This window comes from Heteronotia binoei, chromosome 3 (genome assembly GCF_032191835.1).
Source record: "Heteronotia binoei isolate CCM8104 ecotype False Entrance Well chromosome 3, APGP_CSIRO_Hbin_v1, whole genome shotgun sequence".
In the NCBI taxonomy this organism is placed as follows: domain Eukaryota; kingdom Metazoa; phylum Chordata; class Lepidosauria; order Squamata; family Gekkonidae; genus Heteronotia; species Heteronotia binoei.
The window spans coordinates 167,016,992-167,043,363 of NC_083225.1; the positions used below are offsets into that span (position 1 = coordinate 167,016,992).

Sequence of the window (26,372 nt, forward strand, 5' to 3'; positions counted from 1 at the left end):
CTTGAAAAAAGAAGCTCCCAAAACCTGAGTCTCAGCAACACAGAGTGGGCATTCCCGTTATGCTAAGCGTCAAGGCCCTTGGAAATCAGCTTGCTGCTATCTGAGCTTCCCTGAGATACAGACTAATTTCAGGGAGAAACTGAAACAATCTCATCTTTCTTTGGGTTCCAGAGATAAGAGAACAAGCAACATGCTCGCCTGTGGCAAGGTAGCAATTACGTTTGAAGGTTCCTGATCTTCAGGAAAGCAAAACCATAGCACTGATATACCTTCAGTCTTCTCTGAAACAACCCATTACAACATACAGACTGAGTAGGCATGGGACATCTCTTGCATCACTCCAGCTGATGAAAAAAAAAAACCCAGCTTTAAAGACTCCAAGCACAGAATGGAACCATGTGAATTTTAGAATTGAAGATCAACTTCAGATTGTCACCACTGAAAGTCTTTCCAAAGTTGCTGTGGCTAAACTTTGGCAATATGCAAAATATATGTAAATACAACTGGGTAATTATCCAGTCCATTTAACAGCAGATGGTTCGTCTCCAACAACATTTTGTCACGCACACGAAGCCCAAAACCAGACTGCATCTTCCTATCAGACTTTTTCAGTTAACTAGAAATTGTTTATTTCATATGGGTGACACTCATTCTAAAAGCATTGCACACAACAACGTTTTAAGAAAGAAAAGAAATCAAGCAGGGTCGGCCATGGTTAGTACTTGGATAAGAGGCTATCAAGGGTGCTACGCAGAGGAAGGCAATGGCAAACCACTGCTGCTCAACAGAGTTGTTCTACCAGGCCTATGGTTGAAGACAGTGACAGGTTCCATCTCTGGTTGGCCTCCTCCTCTTTCCCCCTCTTCTCCCCTCTCCTTTCAGATCTGCCATTATATATACATCACTCTTCCCTGAATGTTATGTCATTTTTTAATTATGTGCCGGTTTATAATATTTTATTGTATATTATTTAGTATTTTACTGTATTTATGTATTAGAAGTATTAATAATGAATTCTCAAATGTTTTCCTCAGTGATGCTACCCGCTCTGAGCGTAGCGCGGGATACAAATCTAATAAATCAAATCTCTTGCCTTGAAAACCCCTTGAGGGGTCGCAATACGTCAGCTGTGATTTGATGGCACTTAATTATAGGGAGCAAGAGTGGGTTCTAAATACCTAAATAAATAAATAATAGACAGATTCTCAGAGAAGAATCTGCATCTCAGCCAGCAATTAACATCTAAGCCATTTCCACACAACAGCAATGAAGCCAGGTTTGCCTTCAAGGACACCCTGGACAGGGGGGCACAGCCAAACCCTGCTCTGTATATCCTTATTTTTAAAAATGGTGCCCATAGAGCCTCAAGGCACTGGTTGGCCACTGCGTGAGAAAGGATGTTGGACCAGACAGACCACTGATCTGATCCAAGAGGGCTCTTCTGTCAGGTTCTGCACAGTCCTCATCGATAATCAGATTTCAGTACAGTAGATTTATCACATGATAACAGGCAAGTACAGTGAACAAGTCTCTACTTCCTGAAACTGAGGCTCGTGGCCTCAGTCCCCCCAGATATAGATTTGGGTCCATCTATTACACATCAAAATGCTAAGTGCCAAAATCTAACAACTGCAGCCCCCTCCTCCCCTCTGCAAGCATCCCTAGAGAAAGAAACGAAAGTACATTCTCTGAGAGTCAGATAGCACAGGATGGCCTTGGTTACCAGTGTGTGCTCTATCCTAGGGCAGAAGTGATTACTTAGTTAGGTGTAGACATAACAGGCAGAAGTATGCATGAGTAAAATAATAAGAGTCCAAGCTGGACCCCATGAGGTTACCTCAAGTCACAAACAATCCAGTGATGGAAGTCATGGCAAGAGGCACTCTTGACATCTTATGTTCTTAAGGCAGCTAACGACATTTTACAAAACAGCATTATAGATTGCCAATACCCAGTTTTCAAAACATCTATACAAATATGCATTATGATAAAATATTGCATTCAAATGGTGTTCCTTAGGCCTACGAATGAAAGCGTTTAAAAAGTCCACTCTGAAATGTAACGTGCTGCATCCCTCGGTCGGATAAAAATACATTAGCATGGCCTTTCGAAAATGAAACCTAACTACTGCTGTCCTCTAGTGGCATTATATCCCATTAAACTGTATAAAAATATGATTAAAAAAACAAAAAAGCTTGCCTGAACTGGCATCTCCGGTTAAAAGGCTCTCAGGATGTGAAAGACCTTTCTGTGCTTGAGACCCTGGAGACTCACTGCTTGTCAGTATAAATAACGGTCTGACAGTATAAGGCAGCTTCACACACTCAAAGGTATTCCCTGTCTACCGTCCTCCATGAATAAAGGTCAACAGAATGTTAGTGTTGACTTGTATGTTGAAGTGTACAAAAAAAGCCACCGGGGGGGGGGGGGGGTGAGGCTTGAGACAAAGTGCAAATATTTATAAGAAATCAGCGGAACCCTTCTTTGCACATTTTTAAGGAACAGCTGAAATCTTCTACCTCTAAAAATGCCATAAAACCAATTTATACTCATAACCACTGCACTGCTGAATCTAAGCTGAGTTAGTGTGAGCTAACTGTTTTTTAGCCTCCGGTTCACGCATTTTTGTCTAAGCTCAGAAAAAACTGGCCCCAGAGCAAACTAATTTATGCAGTAGCTCACAACTTTAATGCAAATAGCTCACAAGACTCCACAGCTTAGAGGGAGCACTGTTGGTGATATAACTTTCAAATTTCCCCCCATAGTCAGAAATGCTAAACAAGCTGAATAAATGAACAGTGCTACATTTTTTACCCTGCTACATTTTGATCCAAACCTTTTACCAAGGAGCTTGGAACAGCACACCTCATCCTCCATTTTATTCTCACAGCAACCATCCTTTGAGGCAGGTTAGGCTGAGAAAGAATGCCTATGGTCATCTAGCAAGCTTCAATGGCAGCCTGGGGGTTTGATCCTGGGACTCCCAGACCCTGTCCCACACCCTAATCGCTACACCACACCAGGTAGAACTTTACCCTTTTCTGTGCTCAGACACAGGTCCAACCTATCCTTGCAGCTGGGGGGGGGGGAGGGTAGGAAGTAGACAGGTATTCCCTCCACCAGGACTTTTTTGGTAGCAGAATCCCTTTTGCATATTAGGCCACACACCCCTGATGTAGCCAGTCCTCCTGGAGCTTACAGTAGGCCCTGTAGTAAGAGCCCTGAAAGCTCTTGGAGGATTGGCTACATCAGGGGGCATGGCCTAATATACAAAGAAGTTCCTGCTACAAAAAAAGCCCTGCCCTCCACCATGTCTGAATCCCCTTCGGCAGAGAATCCCTTGCACGTTTTCTACTGAACTTTCATTTGGATTAGATTTTGGCTCCTTATGAGCCCATTCTGGTAATAAGAAAAAAGATTAAAAAGTAAATCAATGTTTTCTCAAACCAAGCTGCACGTCCCTTTCCACTGCAGAAAGCCATACCCAGCCATATACTTCTATTCATTTACCCTGTAATATAAGAACATCAGAAGATTTCTGCTGGATCATACCAATGGTTCATCTAGTCCAGCATCTTGTGTCACAAAGTGGCCAACTAATTTCTCTGGAGGGCCAATAACAGGATATAGAGGCTGGGGCTTTCCCCTGATCTTGCCTCCTGGCTCTGGGACACAGAGGTTGACAGACTCTGAATATAGAGGTCCCCCTTAGTCACCATGGCTAGTAGACACTGATATACCTACTCTCCATGAATCTGGCTAATCCCTTTTTAAAGCAGTCTATGCCTGTGGCCATTACTACGTTCCCTGGCAACGATTCTACATTTTAATCACTAGCTGTGTCAAGAAGTATTTCCTTTTGTCTGTCCTGAATCTATTGCTTCACTGGATGCCCTGGAGTTCTAGCAGGCCTTTTTTGGTAGCAGGAACTCCTTTGCATATTAGGCCACACACCCCTGATGTATCCAGTCCTCTTGGAGCTCACAGCCCTGTAAGCTCTTGGAGGATTGGCTACATCATGGGTGTGTGGCCTAATATGCAAAGGAGTTCCTGGTATCAAAAAAGGCCTGAGCTCTAATATTTTGAGAGAGGGTGAAAAAGTTCTCTATCAACTGCCTCCATCCTCTGCATAATTTTATAAACCTGTATCATGTCTCCCCTTAATCATCTCTTTTTTAAACTGAAAAATCCCAGACTCTTCAGCCTTTCCTCATCGGGAAGGTTCTCCAAGACCCTCATCAAGTTGGCTGCCCTCTTCTTTACAGGCACTACTGCGGCATATATTCATTAACTGTTGGCGAGCTTAGTGGACAAGAACATCACTAGGAAATACAAGTCCTTTTGTTTTACCTAGACTTGCAGCAACAGCGATTAACAGGCAACTTTTATTACCTTTTATTGCTATCCAGACCAAATGGTCTTCCAATTTATTACACTGTTTCACCATTTGATCCTAACTTTGCATCAGTTTACTCTCTTAACCCACCATCTACATGTATTTCAGCTCATTGTACCCTATCCCCTTGTCTGAAGACGTATGCATGCATACGAAAGCTTACATTCTGAATAAAACTTTGTTAGTCTTAAAGATACAACCTGACTCCTACTTTGTGTTACTGCTTCAGACCAACACGGCTGCCCACTTGGATCTGTTGGCATGCTTATTTCAAAGGAAAATAAGAAACTTGAATAGAATGCTTAAATTCCAAAGCTTGTACTTCTAGCTGATTGGAAGCAAATCATCATTTTCTGTATAGATAAATAGCTATTGTGGGGGGAGAGAAAAAAGGAAGCCAGTGCACTCTAACACACATGCACATTTAAGTAGCTACATTTTAAAAGCCTTTCCAAAAGACAAACTAGGCACAGTGATCTACCAGGACAGGTTTCGGGGACTGTCCTCAGTAAACAGGAACAATTGGAGCATAATGTTCTGATGTGATGTGATAAGACACCAATTCCTCCCATTCTAAAAATGCATAGAAAGTTTTTAGTTAATTTTGCACATAAATCTAATAACTTCAGACTTAAATAGTGATCTGTCCATCCCATTCTAATTACTGTGGGCACACAGGCTCCTAATTAAGGAAGATATTTAATTTAGCTTTCATTCTACAAGTTATGAACTTACATGGCCCATGAAACTTTCTAATTATCTCTAACTTCCTTAATAGCTGCTAAACTGTTGGTTTAATTTTTACAAAGTTTTAAAGGAAAGAGGTACAGCACTTCCTCACATTCTGATCTCTGCCATATTCAAGAATTGCAACCTCATATCAGGAGCATGTAGAGTTGTTAGAAAAAGGCTGAAAAACAATAATAAAAGTATAACCCTACAGCTTTCTAGAGTTCCAAAATTACTTGGATCATTTCAAAAGTGTTCAGAAAATTCTCTTTGACATCACATTTACTCTTTCAAATAAAAGTCCAATATAGGCAGAAAATACGGGCAAGGGGAAAATTAAGTCAATTCACAAGTATTTTAGCGGTCATTTTATCTAAACAAGGATTGTAATCTTATAGATGGTTGGTTTTAATCAGGGCTTTTTTGTAGCAGGAACTCCTTTGCATATTAGGCTACACCCCCCTGATGTAGCCAATCCTCCAAGAGCTTACAAGGCTCTTAGTACAGGGCCTACTGTAAAAGCTCTTGGAGGATTGGCTACATCAAGGGGTGTGGTCTTATATGCAAAGAAGTTCCTGATACAAAAAAAAAGCCCTGGGGGCACCACAAAGAAAACAATTGGCACTTTACTTCACTTCCTCTTGACACTAGTTTCAGGAAGTAGCCATGTTGGTCTGCAGGAGAATAGTTAGACTGGAGTCCAGTAGCACTGAGAGGCCAACAAGAGTTTCAGGGCATAAGCTTTTGAGACTCAATGCTCCCTTCATCTATTGTGTCTGACAAAGGGATTGCTGACTCTTGAAAGCTTATGCCCTGGAACTGTTACTGGCCTCTCAGGTGCTACTGGACTCCAGTCTAAACTGTTCGTGAAGCTACAGGAGAAGAACTGTAGCTCTAAGAGGATGGCTACATCAGCATGTGTGGCCTAATATGCAAAGGAGTTCCTGCTACAAAAAAAAGCCACGGTTTTAAAGCAATTTCAGATTAGACTTGAAGTTAGCCGCTTGTTAGCCGCCCTGAACCCGTAAGGGAGGGCGGGATACAAATCTAATGAAATAAATAAAGTCAGAAACTAGTAGCCCAACTGCCAAAGCTGACCTCCAGGTGCCACCCTAGAGGAAAGGGGGCACTTATGGAGGGCTGTGGTCAAGGAAATTGGTATTAGTCTACCAGAGTCACAGGAATTCCAGCACAGATCTCCATTGCATCCTTAAACTGGTCTTCCAATGCTACTGGTTGCTGAGTCCAAGGCAATATTTATGTGACCTTAATAGGCCAGTGGGAGTAGGCGCCAGCGCCGACCTCGATCGACCCTTCCAGGAAGCCCCACCAAACAGTGGGCACATCCACAAAACAATTGCCCTTTCATCACACCCCCTCCAGCCTACAAATAGTAGCTCTCCAGCAGCCCTGGCCCCACTCAATGCACAGCAGCCAAGAAGGTCTGAGCGCCTGCTCCGGCTGCAACGCCACTGAGGATGTTCTTCGCAGCTGAGAACGAAACGTCTGGAAGGAAAACTTTCTCCAGTAGAACACGGCACTTGATCCCGAAAGATTCTACAAACCCTAATGATGTTACCAGCCGTGAAAACCTGAAATCTTTCATAAAAACATTTTTTTTAAAAACACATCATGAACACAAGCGTGGGCTTAAAACATAAAAACAGTTTTAAAAGATGCATTAAAAAGAGTTTCAATGTTGAGAGTTATTTCTAATTTGCTGCTTTCTAATAATATTTTGCAGTATATGGTTTGTGGTACACTGTAGCCTGAACTGTGGGGTAATCTATGGGGGGAGGGGGGTTATAGATCAGCTTCATCACACAGGATTAGACTAAATGGCCTTTGGCCCCTTCCCATTCAATAATTATGTTAATGTAAACAGTGACACATCACCACAACACACTACAAATACTATCACAGTTAATGGTATAAATCCAAAGAACAGTTTCAAAGAGATTGGTGCAGTTTTGTTTCCATACTTCAGAAAAACCAGATACAGTCAATACCCAATGCATGGAAGAAATTCAACGTAATAACAAAAGTTTCAGATTAGACTAGGAAGCGAATTAGAACTATAGAATCATAGATTTGGAAGGGGACCTCCAGGGTCATCTAGTCCAACCCCCTGCACAATTCACAAATACCCCACACACACACCAGTGACCCCTGCTCCATGCCCAGAAGATGGCAGAAAAACCCCTCCAGGATCCCTTGCCAAAATGACCAGGAGAAAAAATGCTTCCTGATCCCTGTCACATTCTCAGGGCACAGGCAGGCGAGAGTCCAAAGCCAGTCCAAGGTCAAAGTCCAGGAAGTCAAGCAGGAGCCAAGTCACCAAAGCAAAATTGCAAACTGGAATCAGAAGTCAGTGTCCAAAAGCCAAAGGGTCAGGGTGCCAAGGAATTCAAGCAGGTCAGGATCAGGAAGTAGCATGGATGCAAGCCACAGAATAGACTTGTCGCTTCCATGAGTTTGCCAAGTCCTGGGTGTGACTTATATGGGAGCCTCAATCAGCCTGCTCCCTGGTTGGCCATTACTCTTCTAGAACTCAGGGCTGAGAGATCTGAAGCACCGGCATGCCTCATGCCTTCGCTCTGAAAGTGCCTTTCGGAGTCAGCTCCAAACTCTTGAGATGGGAGGGGTAGAGTTTGGAGGAGATTGATTGTGAACAGCCAGCACTGGTGCCTGGAATGAGGGGAGAATGATTGATGGGCCAGCTGCTGGATGTTCAGCTGAGGAGCTGGTAGGCAACTCTTCCTGGTCTGTTAACCCTTCCAGCTCCCCCCGTCAGGGCTCATGACAACCCCAAAGTAGCAATCAGCATTTCCATGAGCATGTAAGGAAGGCCCACAAGAACTAAGCACTGATGCAACCCTTCCTGCCCTCCTTCTCATGATCTACCTAATTCACAGAATCTTTAGTAAAAGGCGAGAGATTTATGCGATCTGAAGAAACTCTGGTTTCTCTTTAGATCACATAATTCACAGATTCAGCATTGCTGTCAGATGCCCATCTAAGCTTCTGTTTAAAAACCTCCAAGGAAGGAGAGCCCACCACCTCCCGCAGAAGCCTGTTCCACTGAGACACCCCTCTGTCAGGAAGTTCTTCCAAGTGTTTAGCTGAAAACTCTTTTAATTTCAACCTGCTGGTTCTGGTCTGGCCAGAGGCAACTTAAAATAACTCTGCACCATCCCCTCTATGACAGCACTTCAAGTACTTGAAGATGGTGATCATATCATCTCTTCATACCAAGCTCCTTCAGCCTTTCCTCACAGGACTTGGTCTCCAGACACCTCATTGCTGCTGCCCTCCTCTAGCAGTAGTCTCCAGACACCTCTTCATCGTTGCTGCCCTCCTCTAGCAGTAGGTTCAGGAGACACAAAGGAGTTCAGGAGACACAAAGCAATTCACTCAATGCACAGCAGCCAAGGTCTGAGCGCCTGCTCCGGCTGCAACGCCACTGAGGATGTTCTCCGCAGCTGAGAACGAAACGTCTGGAAGGAAAACGTTCTCCAGTAGAACACGGCACTTGATCCCGAAAGAGTCTACAAACCCTAATGATGTTACCAGCCGTGAAAACCTGAAATCTTTGATAACACAAAGGAGTGTCCTTCTTTATACCACACATGATTAATTCATAGATACCTAAGCAAAATCTTCATGTTCAGAGACAGTCTACATCTGATTACCAGTTGCTGGGATAAACTAGAGAAGATGGTTACCCCCTTCTGAAGTTGCATATGAACTTCTTGGAAGCATCTGATTGGATGCTGTCATGATGGATGGACACTGTTCTTTGACAGCAAAGGTGTTCTTATGCTCCCAGCGCCCCCCCCCCAAAAAAAAAGCAGGCTGCTCTGAACTCCATAGAAGGAGGATAGGCTATGAATGCGAAGCAAGTCTGTAACAAAAGTAATTCCAACAGCAAATATTTAAGAAAAAATTGCTTATTACTATGGCAAAGCAATAAGGGAGATATCCTCTGCAATGACTCAACAGCAAGCACTGAAAGAGCATGTGTTTTGGTTATAAATACTACCAAAATTCAATAAGGCAAGAACTAAATGAGACTATTCTAGCCTTGAATTATGGAAAATCATTTTGAGAGAGACTGTAATGGCACTGAAATCCAATCTATGCTCAGGCAGATGTAACAAAAATCCTGCTCTAAATGAAAGACTGCTGCGTCATCTAAAAAGCCTGGAAATTTCAGTTATCCATAGGGGACAAACCCTGTAGAGATATGACAACCATTTACTTCTCACCCTGCAGAATAATGGGCATTTTCTTAAAAATTTTAATATACAATGCTCCTAAGAAGACTTTCCTGGGAGCATGCACTGCAGAATACACTGAGTCTTCCTTCTGAATAGTCCTACCCAGGATCGTTCCCTTTGTCATTTACATGAACATTTTGGCTGATTTTTTTATTCAGCCACACAGTCCTCTCAATCGAACATGAACTTGAAAAAGACACAAAAGGCAAACAAAACCCACAATTAATTGCACCAGATAAATGTATTTTCCAACCAATACTGCAAAAATGAGTTTCTGATGTAAAAGTACATTAAATTATCAAGGCAGGTCTATTTTATGGATGGTCTTATAGTCCCAAGAACAAATTCATATTTGGTATGGATGGAGAAAGCAAGTACTATAAATATTTTAGTTTTTTATTGAAATTTCCATTTTCTCAGAAACTCATGCAGGCACACTTGGATGCATTTTAATCATACCTTAAAACATGTAAAATGCTAAATCTCTACCCCAGTTTTCCAAGTCTCTAGCAACTCCCTGCTGTCGCCTTGTTCAATATCACAAGCATGAGAAGCTTAATAAATTATGAGGATGAATTCAGTCTCCTACCAAGCAACCATAGAGGGTCTCAGAACCTTGAACATACATTCCCCTCCCCTCAACCTCAGAAGGTGAACAGAAATAAGAGCCTACCTGAATTTTTTGCAACAAAATAGTTATGGGTAAACAAGTATTACAGACCCAATGAAGGATCTGCACATGAGTGCTAAAGCATTTATGATGCTACACAGGGATAGATCTGATATACAATTTTAATGGAAGACTACTTGGAAGACCATGTAAGAGCAGATTACATATATTATTTTTAAAACTTCAAAAAAATACACTTCAGCCTGCCATTAATACAGAATATAAGAGGAGGACCTGCAAGCACCCATAGGGAAGGGAAATGCCATTTCACCTCCTGATTCCTCTTGCTCACCCCATCTCCCATCACCACTTCTTCCTTCTCCAGTTCCCCCGCTGCCTCTTTCTTCCTCCCCCAAACCCTCCCATTGCTGTTTTCTCTTTTCTTCCAACCTCCTGCCCTATTGCTTTTCCCTCCTCCCCTCTCAACCCTTCTGTTGCCTCCACTTTCTCCCCTCTACAAAGCCTGACCACGCCCTTACAAGATCTCAATTAGCATTTTTTTTTTAATATGCACAGGTATATACATTTTCCATTTGGGGATGAGCTTTAAGCCCTCTCTTCCAACAGATTTGTTTTTAATGAGATTTTTCTGCAAAAATTTCCAGGTTTATAGAAACATCACTCCTTTCTGTACTTGGACCCACTGTGTGAATTTTTCAATCCACCATCGAAGACAAAATTCAGAACTCCATGACAGTAGACATTTTCAGTAGTAGGAAGAAGGTGACATTTTGACACCTAGAGTGGAACCTTGAAGTGCTGCTCCATCCATTGAATCTTGCCCATGAGCTAAGATCCTCATGCTGTAGCCCTGTTCTAAAGCATTTGGCCAAAGAGTCAAGACAGGCAAGGCAGTTCGGCTTGAACCCTTGCTTTTAGCATACTAGGCCAGGATTTTTGTGTTGCAGAGGACATTTGATAGTTTTATATCCCAATCCTTTTCCTTTTCTCTTCTTGTCTTTTGTGAGTGCCAATATACTCCTAGTTTTATAGTTTTTAAATCAACTGCTGTTTTATCTATGGGTTTTTGTACTGGCTGCAGTTTAACGAACTTTTTTTAATGAGTATTTGGGGCTGTTTTGCTAATTAACTTTCATTGTGTTCACTTTTATTTGCTTTTATCTTGTCATTGCATTTATTTATTTAAAGCATTTATATCTTGCTGCCTCTGTTTAGTAATGCCCGAGGTAGCTTATGATAATTTCAGTAGAACAATAAAACACATAATCCAACTTAAAATAACCAATAAAGCTAAGATGCTTTGGATGCGCTCTCTAGAAACAGAAGTAAGGCATATACATTTTCTAAAATAAAATAATTTACCCATAAAAATGAATGAGAAATAGGCAAAAGCAATACCAATTACTACAGTAAGTCCAGGCTCTAATGGTTTTAACAGAATTTAATATTTGACATTCTCTTAGGTCAGGGATCCCCAACCTTTTTTGAAATCTTTGAAATTCTGGCACAGTATGGTGGGCACAGCTTGAAAATGGCTGACACAGGAGATGCAGCCAGCTACAAAATGGCTGCCACAGCTTACCTTCAGTCACACAGTGAAGATCTTTGTGCTGTGGTGACAGCTGCTACCAAAACAACATTTTAAATCATCTATACAGTGAATCAAACCTCCAATGGTCAATAAGAAGCCTTGCTGGGCAAAAACCACACATGGTCCTGTCCATTTTCTAAAAATACTTGGTGGGCGTCAGGAAAGGCATCAGCGGGCACAATGTCACCATGGGCACCACACTGGGGACCCCTGCCTTAGGTAAAATGCGTGACATCAGGGTGCTTATTCAGAGCAAAGTGAAGGAAGATAGGTTTCTTGTACACCAGATGAATTTTTAAACAGGAATATTTTGTAATTCCTCTTGATGAACTTCTCTGCAACCTGCTAAAAAGTTTGCTTCAACAAGCTGCCTCGATCAGGTTCTCTAGAGCAGTGATCCCCAACCTTTTTGGCACTAGGGACCGATTTTGTAGAAGACAATTTTTCTACGGACCGGTGGGGGTGCTGGGGATTTGGCTGCCCCAGGCTGCCCCCATTCCAACACCCCATCTCTGCTCCCTCATGGGGGTCTTTAGAGGAGTAGGCGACAGTCTCTGCCTCACTCCACGGCCCGGTTGCTAACAGGCCACGGACCAGTACAGGTCTGCAGCCTGGGGGTTGGGGACTGCTCTAGAGAGATGGTGGGAAATAAAAATCTTGCAAACCCTTTCTTGTTCCTTTCAGTTCCTTTTCTGACCAGGACGTCAGAAAAACCCATAGCAATCCAAAGTTTCTGTTTAGTACAACCACCCTTTCCCCCTAGTCCCCAGGGGTCCCCCCCCCTAAAAAAAAATCTGGTTACCACCTTCTGCCACCAAGAAATCTGATAGTATTTGCTGCCAAATGGAGGCCATGCATCTATCACTCTGTACCTGCACTGCCATTTAAAGGCTCCACCTACTTGCCACACCTCCTGTGACACTTCTGCTAGCACGAGCTGGGGCAATCTATCGCAACGTCATAATTTCAAACTATCATGCTCCAGCAATGGTGAGTTTACTCACTGCCCCTCCAATTATCACACCTCAGATAATAAGACCAAACAGGAGGGGTGTTTTTCCAGATATCAGACCCAGAGCATTCAAAATATAAGGAAGTTTAATAAATGAATAAAAAGATATGCAAGTTCTGGGCTAGCATTCAGGCTTGGCAGAGGGACAAAGTAAAGGCGAAAACAGGCAGTTCACTTTCCCCACACTCAGAACTTATCCTAAACATTACCTAATTAGGATAGCTAGCTCTACTTGAAATTGTAGTAGCTTGAAGTTCATCTTTAACTTTAGTTCTGGTTATTTATTTAAAACATTTATTAGCTGCCTTTCTACCTTAGAGGGACTGAAAATGGCTCACAATGTGAATAATAATAAAATACCATAAAAGATCTCATGGCTGGGCCTTCTCTGACCCTATGGATCAGATAGAGCCCCTATCTTAGTCCTTCATGGCTTGTGTCTACACAAGGAGCCAGTAGCTGAGAGAGAGCTACTGAGCCAGTAGCTGAGAGAGAGCTTCTGAGAGAGCTACTCAGCCAGTAGCTGAGAGAGAGCTTCTTCCAGTTCTCCCGAGTTTAAATAAACAGTTTTTCTCCCTCCCCACTTGAAAGGACCTTCCTGTCCCAAAGAAAGTGTTTTTGTTCTATTATACAAGTCTTCCCAGCTTTATTGCTCTAGGTATGACTTACTAGCATGTGGGGGTATACCATTGTCCTGCTTCACCCAGAGTCATTAGTAAGTGTAACCAGGAGTATGAGTGCTCTATGTTTGGAGTCAAGCAGCTCTGTCCTTTGACCCCCTCCTTTCTGCCAACTTCCAGTTTGCCCCTGGGTTCCTGAGAACACACAAAGTGTGGTCCCAATGACAGAAACATTGGGGTGAATTCTTGGTGGAGGGCATTTCTGCACAGGTACTATAGTAATTTTCTAAATCAATAAAACGATGAACTACAGGAAATTTTAAAAAATTATAAAACAAACCTGGCTGTTCTTCCAACTCTGTGAATATAAGTGTTTGCATCCTCTGGACAGTCGAACTGAATGACCCAATTCACAGCAGGGAAATCTGCAAACGGAGGAGGAGAAATCCTGAGATCAGAAAACATTTAAAAGCTATTTAAAACTATACAACAAGGGGGGGAGGGGTCTCTCATCTGGCAGTCCTGCCCACTATGCTTCAGATCTATTTTATAGTTGCAGAATTTAAAGAGACAAAGTAAAATTAATCACATTTCTCAGGTCTGTGACAGTTGGCTCTAAAATTAATGGTTTTTTTCAGTTCCTAAGTAATGCTGGTGAAACAGAATGTAATTTTACATTTGACATGGATAGAGATGAACTACCTGTGTTTTATAAATGCTAAATTTTTAATCCTAAAAAATAAAAATAAAAATCACAATTTAAACCAGTGGCTTTCAACCTTTCCAGAGCTAAGAACCTTCCTTCACTCAAACATACAACTTAGCACTATTTTTTAATTTTATTTGTACATTATTTATACCCTTAAATGTCTATTGACTCCTTCTTTCACCTTTGCATTAACTTCTGTTATGATTACTTTTATGTTCCATTTTTACAACTGCTGACTTTCTACTTTTTATTGATTCATTTTTATTATTTTACCCTATCTTTATTTTTATATTGAACTGCTGTAAATTCTTTTGAGTGTTAACAACCGAAAGTCAGGATATGCATTTTCTAAAATATAAGGTTGATTCCAAAACGGGAACAGGGATGAAGACAAACTTTGCCAATGTCCTCATCCCAGTGAAGAATCCCAGGTCTCACCACAAATTGCTCACCCCAAATCCTGGGTGTCCAAGATTACAGTATGAACTCCTCATCAGGTAGAGAGTCTGAAGACCCAGGTAAGGAGGGTGCTGAACACCTGATACCACCACACAGAAGAAGGCAGTTGAGAGTTCTCCAAGAACCCTCCCTGATGTACAAGAAGCACCCCAGGAGTCTGAGCCATCCCCCTCAACTTTGGTATACAACCCTGCCCTCTGACTCAGACCCTGAACCCTTTTATCCCAGAGCCCACAGCAGCATCTGAGATCTCTCCCCAACTGAGCCCCCTCAGGGCCTAAAAAAACACAGAATCACCCCAACCATAGTGGCATTCTTGCTGCCATAACAAGGCATGGCACCTTTAAGAACTAGTAGTTTGCTCCTCGGGGGGGGGGGGGCAGCATTGCATCTCCATCTCCTTGAAGGAGTATTTAAGGCCTCAGTTTACCTGCAACCTTTGCTGGAATAACATCTAAGCTCTAGTATTTTTTTATATGTGAATCTCAACCTTGAGCAGGACCGAGGACCTCACGATTCCCAGGAGTTACTTTTTTGGGAACACAGAGGGCAGCAGTAAGAAGGGGAGGGGAAAAAAGACACATTCTCTGAGTGCAGGACAGTGACAGGACCTCTCTTGAAACCAAGGAAACCCACATTGCCTCTCTTATGAATCTTGAAAATCTGGTTGGTTTTGAGATATATGCCTTCCCCTCAGTTACAAGACATTCTTCAGGTTGCAAGTGCAAACAGTCACTGCTGTGAGGTAAGTTTTGTACTGAGCTTGAAAAGTATTGAGATCAGTGAAGCTGGAGGTTTAATAAAGATCTATTTAGTTATAGTTATTTATTAAAATATTTATATCCCAGCTTTCCTCATGGTTCAATACAGTTTACAATCATAGTTAAAAACATTTCTAGTTAAAACCAAAAGAAAACAGCCAGGGCTTTTTTGTAGCAGGAACTCTTTTGCATTTTAGGCTACCCCTTCCTGATGCAGCTGATCCTCCAAGAGTTTACAGGTCTCTTCTTACAGAGCCTACTGTAAGCTCTTGGAGGATTGGCTACATCAGGGGTGTGTGGCCTAATATACAAAAGAGCTCCTGCTACAAAAAAAAAACCCCTGAATAAACAGCTAACCACAGATCTCTCCCCACTAAAAAATGATGCCCATTCAAGCCTTGGAAAACAAGAAGGCCTTGAAACACCTCCTGACGATCACCAAGGAAAGGGCTCCCCTCACCTCTTCAGAGACTCCATTCCACAGAGCCATGATGGAAAAGGCCTGGACTCTGGTCAGTACTAGACAGGCCAACCGAAGCAGTCAGATAGTCAACAGATGACTGCATTATGACCATAGCTGGCACACTGGGACACATGGAAGGAGACGATCTTTAAAGTATGTAGGGGTCCCTGAGCGTGAAAGTCATGAAGGGCTTTAAAGGTCATAACCGGCACCTTGAATTGACTTTAGAAACAGACTGGCAGCCAAGTTATGTGGCAAATTTTCTTGAAAGCCTGTAGTTACCAGGTGTACTCATCACCACAGACAGGACTCACAGCTCTATCCTCTCCCTGAGGTAAAGTTCAATCTCTCTGCCAGGCAGAGCTAAACATAAAATTGTCTGCTCCCTGACTGAGACAATTCCCCTTTTTTCATCTGCCATCTCTTTGGCAAACTTCAACATCAGTCTGGAAGGAGTCCGGATGCTGGAGCAGCTCTCCCACAGGCTCAGATGTCAAAACAGCTGAGTGGTGGCTCTTTTACCTCTCCAGGACAGGACAGCCTCTTGTCTGTCAAAAGATCCATTCACAGTCCTTTGGATCCAACTCAAAAGAATAAAATTTAAAAGGCAGGATTGTACTCAGCCACAGTCTCACTGGATGGCACAGGACTGTGCATTTGACAAAGCAGGCTCAGACTCATGAAAGTTTGTCGCAATGAACTCATTTCTCTTTAAGATTCCACAGGATTGAGGGGTTTTTTCACTTCAGCTGCAGCAGTTTCACACAGCTACCCCCCTGGATCAGAGAAATAAAGCTTAAGTACTTTTCCAAATTGATGGACATGCGGGTACTTGAAACTACTCACCCAGCCCCCGAGCAGCAATATCCGTAGCAAAGAGAACGGCTGATTTCTTGCGCACAAAATCATTATAGACTTCCATTCTTTTCATCTGCTGCTGTTTGCCATGAAGTGCCAGCACTGTCAGGCCAGGACGAAGGCGGCAGAACAATCTAAACAGGTACTGAACCTGGAAACCAGAAACAATTGTGATTGTCAGCGCTTTACATCAAGGGCTTGCCTCTGGATTATTTTACTTCATAAAGCACCACATGTAACAAAGTGAATGACAAAACGTACATTACATAGAAGACCTGTCATTGGATTTCCTGACCTTTTTCATTTTAAATCAGTCAGAGGAAGGTGCATAATGACAGGAGCAAAGACACTGTAGAGGAAGATACTTAACCCTTCTCCCTCCATGCTATATTTCTGATCTAACTCCCTCCCCTAGAAGCTAGGGATAGTCCTATGGCAGGGACGAATGCCTGAACCTGCATTCTGTCCTCCTGCAGATAAAGATAACTAGATGTCTGGGAGACACAGATTCAAATTGCCACTCTGCCATGAAAGTCCGCTGGGTGCTCTTGGGCCCAGTCATATGCACTCAGGCTAACCAACCTCACAGGTCAACTCCCCTTACTACCTATGTATCTCTGGCCAGCTTCTACATACCCCCCATGCATCTGACGAAGAGAACTGTGTTTTTCGAAAACTTATGCCACAGTAAACTGTGTTAGTCTCAAAGGTGCTACTGAACTCTTTACTATTCTACCTCACAGGGTTTCTGTGAAGATAAAATGGAGGAGGGGTGATGGTGTAAGCCACTTTGGGTTCCCACTGTTCAAGCTTTACACTCTTCCAGTAGTAATCTGCTGATGATCCCTGACCCTAAGGAAGCCCAACTGTCCTTGACTAGGTCCAGGACCTTTAAGGCCCTGATTCCAACCTGGTGGAACTCTCTGCCAGATGACATCCGGGCCCTGAGGGACCTTACACAATTCCACAGGGCCTGTAAGGCAGAGATGTTCCGCCAGGCTTTTGATTAAGGACAGCAACGGCTGCCACCTCCCTCTGTCCATCCGCTTCAGAAATTTTACTCCCACCCCCCACCCCCCTTATGTTCTGACAGTCTGGAAGGAGAACCTAAGTGGGACACCATCATGGGCTTTTAAAGTTTTGTTGGCTTAACTTTTTGAAATGTTTAAATTGGAATTTTATTGATTTTGCATTGATTATTCTGTTGAACATCGCCAAGAGCCTGGCCCTGGACTGGATGTGTGATTAAACAAATTCAATAAATAAATAAATACAATAAATGTGTGTTTACGGGGGGTGGAAACAGAGGGCAAAGGATTCAACATTCTCACCCTGACTACTGCTGCTCCAATCAGATTGACAGTCTCTTGCAGTAAAAATAAAAATACCGGGTGACAAAATAATGTAGAAGTAAGCAATAACTATAATAAAGTTACATTAAGTTCTTTTAATTAAGTAGTGACTAAGTAGATGGCTGTGATTACTAAGAGCCAGCATGGGTTTCTCAAGTACAAGTCATGTCAGACTAACCTGATCTCTTTTTTTAAGAAAGCGACTACCTTGATGGATCAGGGGAATGCCGTACACATCGTTTATCTTAATTTCAGTAAGGCTTTTTGATAAGGTTCCACATACTATTCTTGTTGACAAATTGGTAAAATGTGGTTTGGATTCTGTTACCTTTAGGTGGATCTGTAACTGGTTGATAGATCACACCCAAAGAGTACTTGTAAATGGTTTCTCATCCTCTTGGAGAAGAGTGACAAGTGGAGTGCCTCAAGGATCTGTCCTGGGACCTGTTTTGTTCAACATCTTTGGATGAAGGAATAGAGGGAATGCTTATTAAATTTGCCGATGATACTAAATTGGGAGGGGTTGCAAATACAGTTGAAGACAGAAACAAGATAGAGGATGACGTTGAGAGGCTGGAAAACTGGGCTAAAACCAATAAAATGAATTTTAACAGGGATAAATGTAAAGTTCTGCATTTAGGTAGGAAAAATCCAATGCATGATTATAGGATGGGGGAGACTTGTCTTAGCAATAGTATGTGCGAAAAGGATCTAGGGGTCTTAGTGGATCATACACTGAACATGAGTCAACAGTGTGATGTGGTGGCTAAAAAGGCAAATGCAATTTTGGGCTGTATCAACAGAATTATGGTGTCCAGATCACGTGAAGTGATGGTATCGCTTTACTCTGCTCTGGTAAGACCTCACCTGGAGTAATGTGTTCAGTTTTGGGCACCACATTTTAAGGATACAGACAAGCTGGAACAGACAAGCTCCTCCAGAAGAGGAGGGCGAAGAAGTTGGTTAGGGGTCTGGAGACCAAGTCTTATGAAGAAAGGCTGAAGGAGCTGGGGATGTTTAGCCTGGAGAGGAGGCAGCTGAGAGGTGATATGATCACCTTCTTCAAGTACCTGAAGGGCTGTCATCTAGAGGATGGTGTGGAATTGTTTTCTGTGGTCCCAGAAAGTAGGACCAGAATGAATGGGTTGAAATTAAATCAAAGAGTTTCCAGCTCAACATTAGGAAGAACTTCCTGACAGTTAGAATGATTCCTCAGTGGAACAGGCTTCCTTGGGAGGTGGTGGGCTCTCCTTCCTTGGAGATTTTTAAACAGAGACTAGAAGGCCATCTGACAGTAATGAAGATCCTGTGAATTTGGGGGGAGGTATTTGTGAGTTTCCTGCATTGTGCAGGGGGTTGGACTAGATGACCCTGGAGGTCCCTTCCAACTCTATGATTCTATGATCCATTACTTCCAAACAGAGCTGCAATAATTATTCACCTAAAAAGAAACTCATCATTAAAGGGGGGACCAGTTTTAAAACAAATTATTTATTCTTGTTATAAATAACAGTCCCTAGCAGAAAACAGGCATTTCTTCTTTTTTGAGAACATACAATAATTATTTCAATTAGCTAAAATAAAAGAGGAGTTAAGCTCTGTAATGGAGGACACTACAGTTGCAATTTAATTGTCAGAAATACTGAAGGTAGCTTTTTTCTTCTTCCCTCCCTTCATACTGAATTGATTACTGGATGTATTATACTGGTCTTTACTGTACTGTTTAATAATTCTGTAATCTTAATGAGAACAGCAAATAATAAATGAAGCACATAAATAAATTTCCATTTTGAAACCATATTAATCCTGTTAACATCCATTTCAGTCACTGAGAATGCTTTCGCCAATCACTTCATGGTCTGGCGGCAGCAGCTATCAGAGTTGCAGTGGTCTGCCACAAAACCTTTACAACCACGATCACATTCTGAGTAACAGACTTGAGGGGCTTTTTGAAAAATGTATACATCAAACTTTTGTAAGTTCAACAACCACAAAAAGATCCAGGTCCAGCTCAATAAGCTGCAGAGTCATTAGAACAATAACGTCTCTTTCTAAATGTCTTTTGACCCAGGAGCACTTAAAATAAATTATTGTTAATACAAGTGCTTATAAAAATTGCCAGCGGCAGGCCCCAATTAAAAAGAGGCATGAGTTCGCTATAACACACGTACAGGTAAGGTTAAAATAAGCAGCGCTTTCTCCTTCAAATAAATTGTTTTTATTCTTCTAAAAGACGTAGATTTATTTTTCTTATATTCTAATAGCAAAGCCAGGTTACCTTTGGATACTTAAATACAGTGACTGGAGCTGTGAACAGGCAAGACAAATCTTTCTACAAACTGAGGAGGAGGAAGAGGAGGAGAGGATCGAACTCCATGTGGGGGCTGGCGATCACCCAGAATTGCAACTGTTCTCCTGATGACAGAGATCAGTTCCCTTAGAGAAAATGGCTGCTTCGGAAGGTGCACTTTATAGCATTATACCCTGCTGAGGTTATTTCCCTCCCCAAACCTCACCCTGACAAGGCTCCAACCCCAAATCTCAGGGATTTCCTAACCTCAGTCTGGCAACCCTAAAAGGAATTTATCTCTGTAGCTGGGAGAGTTGGTGTGATTTCAGGAGCTCCCCAGCCACCACCCAGAGGTTGGCTACCCTGGAAGGAAAGAAGGCAGCAAGAAAAGGAGAGAGATAATGGGGGCTTTCAGGAAAGGGAAAGAGGAAACAATGGTAAAGGGGGAAGTAAGGTGCCTCCCATGAGACCTTGCAGGTTCCCACGTCCAGATACTATTAGCAACGTGTGGCCCCCACGAACAAATACTTAAATCTGCAGATTGAGGCCACATAGACTCTAAACAGATTTTTAAGCCAAACTTGAGGGACTTCTTAGGTTTGCAGAAAAATGTGAAATGTACAAAAAAAGAAAACACAGAGGGGACATCAAATGGAAAAAAAAAAGTCTTCATCTGCTGGCAGAAGATGGCAAGAGAAGGGGACAGACAAATCTCTCCAGGGAAGGAGTTCCAGAGTTTTGGTGCCATGACTGAGAAGGCCCTCTCCCAGGTCGCCAGTCACCTCATCTCAAAATGTTGGGGGCACTCTGAAGATGATCCTAGTAGTCAGGTATGTTTATAAGGGAGTAAGCAGTCCTTCAGGTATGCTGGCTCCAAATCATATAAGGATTTTAAAAGTCAAAACTAGCACCCTGAATTATGCTCAGAAGCAAATTGGGAGGCAGTGTGGATGAGCAAAGATGGAATGATATTGTCCCTACAACCCACAATTTAAATCTATTTGTTAACCTTTTAATAATAGTTTTTATATTATATATACATGCAATACCTCTTTGCAGCTTGCAAAAAATACCATACTCTTCTTATTCAGATGGCTTCTCAAAAAGGAGTACAACATGTTGATTTTTTGATGCAGCTCACAAACAACATAGTTTTGTTCCAAAGTTGCCGGGGTGCTAAGATTTAAAAAAAAAAGTTACATGATAAGCATTAGGCACCATCACTGAACATCAAATAAAGGAACAAGAAATACCATTTTGTTCGCATTTATCCACTTGCTTTATTCTCATCTCTTTTATGCTGATCTCATTGATTGCTATCTTAAAAAACCACTAATGACAGCTGCTGTTAAGTTTCCCATGCATGTGTGTGTGTGTGTGTGTATAAATAATAATTGTATTACTTATTTTTTCATTTTATGTTGTTGGTTGCCTCAGGCAAAGTCTGGTGCATGTGCGATAGAAATCTTACCAATATATAAATAACTGCAGGAAGTCATTGGGGGTGGGGGTGGGGAGTATGTTAAAGCTCACAAAATAAATTGTTATGTCTGGCTTTTAAATTTAACTGTAAGGCTTACGTGTTGCTTAAAGTCTCCAACTGTATCATGGTTGTGATATACCGTTACAACCGTAACACTGTGTTGACCCTCTAGAGCTATCACTTTCATTATCTGAAATCTCAGCACTGCAAAAGCTTTTCTTTAATATACCAGACTTAAAGTCTCTTCCTGTTTTATGATTGCATTTACAGATCTCACAAATGGGAGCAAACTAGCTAGCTGAACAGCTGCCCAATCAGACGGAGTTTGAAAGACCTGGATCTATTTCAAATCCTCATTCGCAGCCATCCATTGAAGACTACTTTCTCCTTATACCCCACTTTAATTTCTCATAGTAAGCAAGAGAAACCCACTGAGTCCTTTGTGCTTGCACCAAATTTAGAGTGCAACCTTAAGCACATGTTCCCTGGGCGTAAGTCCCACTGGAACACACTAAGTAAGGTTCTGAGTCGACTTGCTTAGGCTTGTTCTCCAAGTCACCAGGGGCCTTGGTTTATCAAGTGGCCCAGAGTCACAGAATGTCCTTTTCAAAATCAGTGCAAGATTTTTTTATTATTTAGTTCTTTGGGCTATCTTTTAGTTAAGGCTTCAAATCAGAAGCATTTGGCATATATGCACCAGTTGCCCATCTTCTTCCACGCACAATTCAAAGTGATAGTTTGTGCGTTTAAGGTCCCAAAGTCTTGGAGCCAGGGTTCTTGAAGAACCACCTTCCTTCCATGCTGTCCAGCCAAGATGTAAAGATCCACTTCTTAAGTCTTCTCTTCTGTGCCCCGCCTTTGTAGTCAAAGTGGGCAGTGACTAGAGACAGGGCTTCTTCAGTGGTGGCACTTCATCTGTAGAATGCCATCCCCTTTGAGGCTCACCTAAAGCCAACCTTGCTAGTTTTTCAGCCCCAAGCCAAAACATTTGTTTTTACCCAGGTTTTTAACTAAGGGCCATCTTTTTTCACAGTCTGCTTGAGGACTCTCTTATAGATTTTTTAGGCTGTGCTCAATGTTTGCTTTATACTTTTTTATGCCCCCTGATTTGTTTTTTATCTTGATATTGCTCATTTTTATGATTCTATGGGATTGCTTTTAAATTCTCTAAATCAAGAAATAAAAAGCGCTTTGATCCAGAAGCCACTAATCTTAAACCAGGATCAAGTTTATCAGAAACTTAAACCCATTGCTTATTATGAAAACTGGCCAATTACTAACTTTTGCAGATCAAAACTGGTTTTGTTGTGTGAGTTTTTAAAGTTGTTGTATACCCTTAAGCTTCATCATGGGGTACATTAGAAATTTAAAACAAACAGGCCTCTCACAAAGCTTGTTTAGGGTCTTTAACAGTGGCATTCCAGCTACTTTGCCCTTTAAAACAAACCACCTATACCCTGACCTGGATAGCCTGATCTTGTCATATCTCAGAAGCTAAGCAGGGTCGACTACAGCAAGAACTTGGATGGGAGACCTCCTTGAAGTACCAGAGCTGGGAGGCAGAGGCAGGCTTCATTCAGTCACCTCTCTGACTATCCCCCAGGTCCCCAGTAGGGGTCAGCTACCAGAGGTCAACAGAACTTCCAGGTGTGTATACCACACACATTAAAAAAAATAAATACCAGGCAAAAAAATATCCCACCTTTTATTTACATTCTTATCAATAGCCTACAGTCACATACAAAACCACCTTATTATAAGTTAGGTCATTGGTCCATCTAATTCAGGCAGTGGCATTAAAGGGCTTTAAGCAAAGAAAGATCTTTGCTAGAGATTCTTTGAGTTGGAGGCTGAACCTGGGAGACTTCTGCATGCAAAGGACATGTTCATGGGGTTGAACTAGATGACCCAGGAGGTCCCTCCCAGCTCTATGATTCTATCTCTAAACTATAGTCAAAAGCAACATCACAACTGGAAGTTTATGATGTGCAACCCCACCAAGGGGTGCCTGCTAATCAGACAGCACACTGGCATGTGCAATAGCTCTGCTGAAATATAAAACCGACACTTTAAATTACTGCTCGGGGACCTGCCTACCTAAGGGACCGCCTCTCCCCATATGTGCCCCAGAGAGCACTGAGATCTAGCTCTCAGAACTTACTAACAATCCCTGGGCCAAGAGATGCTAGGTTGAAGGCTACTAGGGAGCAGGCCTTCTCAGTGATGGCCCCTCGTTGGTGGAACCACCTTCCAGAGATGGTGCGAGCCCTGCGGGACCTGAACCAATTCCGCAGGGCTTGCAAAACATTTCTTTTCCAGCTTGCCTTCGAGATGGAACCCGATTAATCTGACGTATGCACATCTAGCCATCTTATGGATATTATGATCACAGTATTTTAGCACCCATTTATATATTTTATCTATTTTAAATTAATTTATTATATAATTGATATATTAAAATTGTTTACATTGTTTTATATGAATCATGGGATTTCCATGTCTGTTAGCCGCCCTGAGCCCGCTTCGGCGGGGGAGGGCGGGATATAAAAATAAAGTTATTATTATTATTATTATTTTTGTAATGGAAAAGGTGACCCCAAACACTATGTCAGCTACATCATTATAACCTCCTACTGTTGAACCTGGAACCATTAACAATATTCCCACTGTTTTACAGACTATGCTACTGGCTAGGTAGAAATTACAGCATTTAATAGTGATTTTATTCAGTCCATAGATTTGTAAATTATACAACTGCAGCTGCTGCCCGGTAATAATCAGTGTTTGAACTCCCCACCCCAAAAGCAGTCTGGTTCTAGTAAACGGACGGAAGCGGCAATTCCTGATGAAGAAATGCTACTCTCTGTTTTGTTTTATCGTGTAATACAAGCTAAAAGAATATTTCACAGCATAGCCCAGTTTAGGTCAGACTCATCAGAACTTGGGAGCTAAGCAGGGTTAATCATGGTAATCAGTACATGGATGAGAGACCACCAAAGAAGACCAGGGGTTCCTACGCAAAGGTAGGCAATGGCAAACCACCTCTGTTCATCTCCTGCCTGGAACGCCCCGTGGATAGGGTCACCATCAACCAGCTGTGACTCAACCACAAATTTTTCAACAGACAAACATCAATCTTTTCTGAACAGGGGAAAAAGAAGATGTATGCAAACAGAAGCAAATGTATAAAATCCACAAAGCAGGATGGAGGCCAGTAGCCAACGCAGGTCTTGTGTGTGACCACAGTATAACCAGTGAGGAAAAGGAATATTTTTGTTGCAGGAAATATATTCCACATTTGGATGGTGCACTTTCTTTTTTAAAGTGTGATGTTAATATACTGCTAACAAGCAATATTTCCTCTTTCCTTTTCCTGAAAGCTCCCATAGCCTCACCCCTTTTCCTGCTTTTTGTCTCCTTCCCACTCAACAACCAACCAATATTTATCTGCCTCTCTGTCTTCAGCTTTCTCTCTCTTCACAGTTACAATTACCAGATTTAAGTATCCAAAGATTTGGCCAACTTTGCTATTAGTATATAGATCAGGGATGTCAAACATGCAGCCCAGGGGCCAAATCCTATCAGGCCCCCAAGTAACTGGCTGTCATCTGCTTCCTTCTCCCTCTCTCTTGCTTCCTTCTGCATCACAGATTGCTTCACAAGGCTTGCTCAATCACACAGGAGCTACAGCGCAAAACTTCTATTTTCTCTATTAGCTGAGGCGCCGCCCTTGGGGAGGAAGGGGGGAGGGATAGCTTGCTTTGCCAGGCTCTCTCAATCGCACAGCAGAGCAACTGAGAAAAGTCTCTCTTCCTTCTATTGGCTGAAGCTCCTCCCCATCCTGATTCCCTGGGGAAGGAAGAAAAGAGACAGAGCTTCCTTTGCCCAGTTCCCTAGATCCCATGGGAGAAAGACAAATAAAGCACCTTTAAGACCAACGAATGCTAAAGCTTTAAGCATGTTTTAAGATTTGTTTTTTTAAAAAACAAAAATCTTTAATTGTGTTTGTCTGTGTCCTTTATAAAATTTATATCTCTGCTACCTAATCTTAAATAGGTAGCAGAGACATGGCCTGGCCCGACAAGGTCTCATGTATGCCAGATCCGGGCCTCATAACAAATGAGTTCAACACCCAATATAGATGCTTAAGCACCTGGAAGTTTGGGAAATGCTATAGCCCTTGGTTTGCAAATGTTACAACCCAGTTCTAATCAGGCTTATTCAGCAGCAAATCCCATTGCTTTCAGCACAGCTTACTAAGGTTAAAACCCTAAGTGTGCATACGGGAAAAACAAATTATGTTTTCAGCTGCCTAATGTTTTTTTTTTCCCTTCACTGAATCTTAATGGGATCTCTTGCATCCTCTCTTTATGCTTTCTTGTCACAAGCTGAAGGTTTTTGGGAGGCATGGTCTGTACATTTCAATGAATCAAGCCAGAAATTATTCAGGCTGGCTTTTGACAGCCACAGTTTCCTGGGTATTCTATGTACTTGTTATAGTATACAGATTTCTCTGCCCAAAGGCCACACACACAGTTCCTGAAATGGCAAAGATTTCTACAACCACATTTCTACAAACCAGATCAGGGTGTGTGTGTTTTTTGTGTGTGTGTTTCTGCCCACTTCCATTTTCTGGCTTTATCACAAGGGCTCAAGATGGATAACAATTTTTCTTCCTTCCACAAACAGGAAAAGAATGGCAAGAAATTACCCACTCACTTTGAAGTCTACAACAAGG

The 26,372-nt window shown here is 42.1% G+C and overlaps 1 protein-coding gene across 1 annotated transcript in view; it reads right to left on the reverse strand.

The window, feature by feature from the left end:
* Positions 1-26,372, reverse strand: part of DDX10 (DEAD-box helicase 10) — a 232,441-nt gene that overhangs the window by 190,542 nt on the left and 15,527 nt on the right. The window contains exons 7-9 of the mRNA XM_060234843.1: positions 21,201-21,327; positions 16,498-16,660; positions 13,600-13,684 (exon numbers count right to left, since the gene is read on the reverse strand). Of these exons, the coding sequence (XP_060090826.1) occupies positions 13,600-13,684; positions 16,498-16,660; positions 21,201-21,327 (375 nt within the window). The remainder of the gene's footprint in view (positions 1-13,599; positions 13,685-16,497; positions 16,661-21,200; positions 21,328-26,372) is intronic.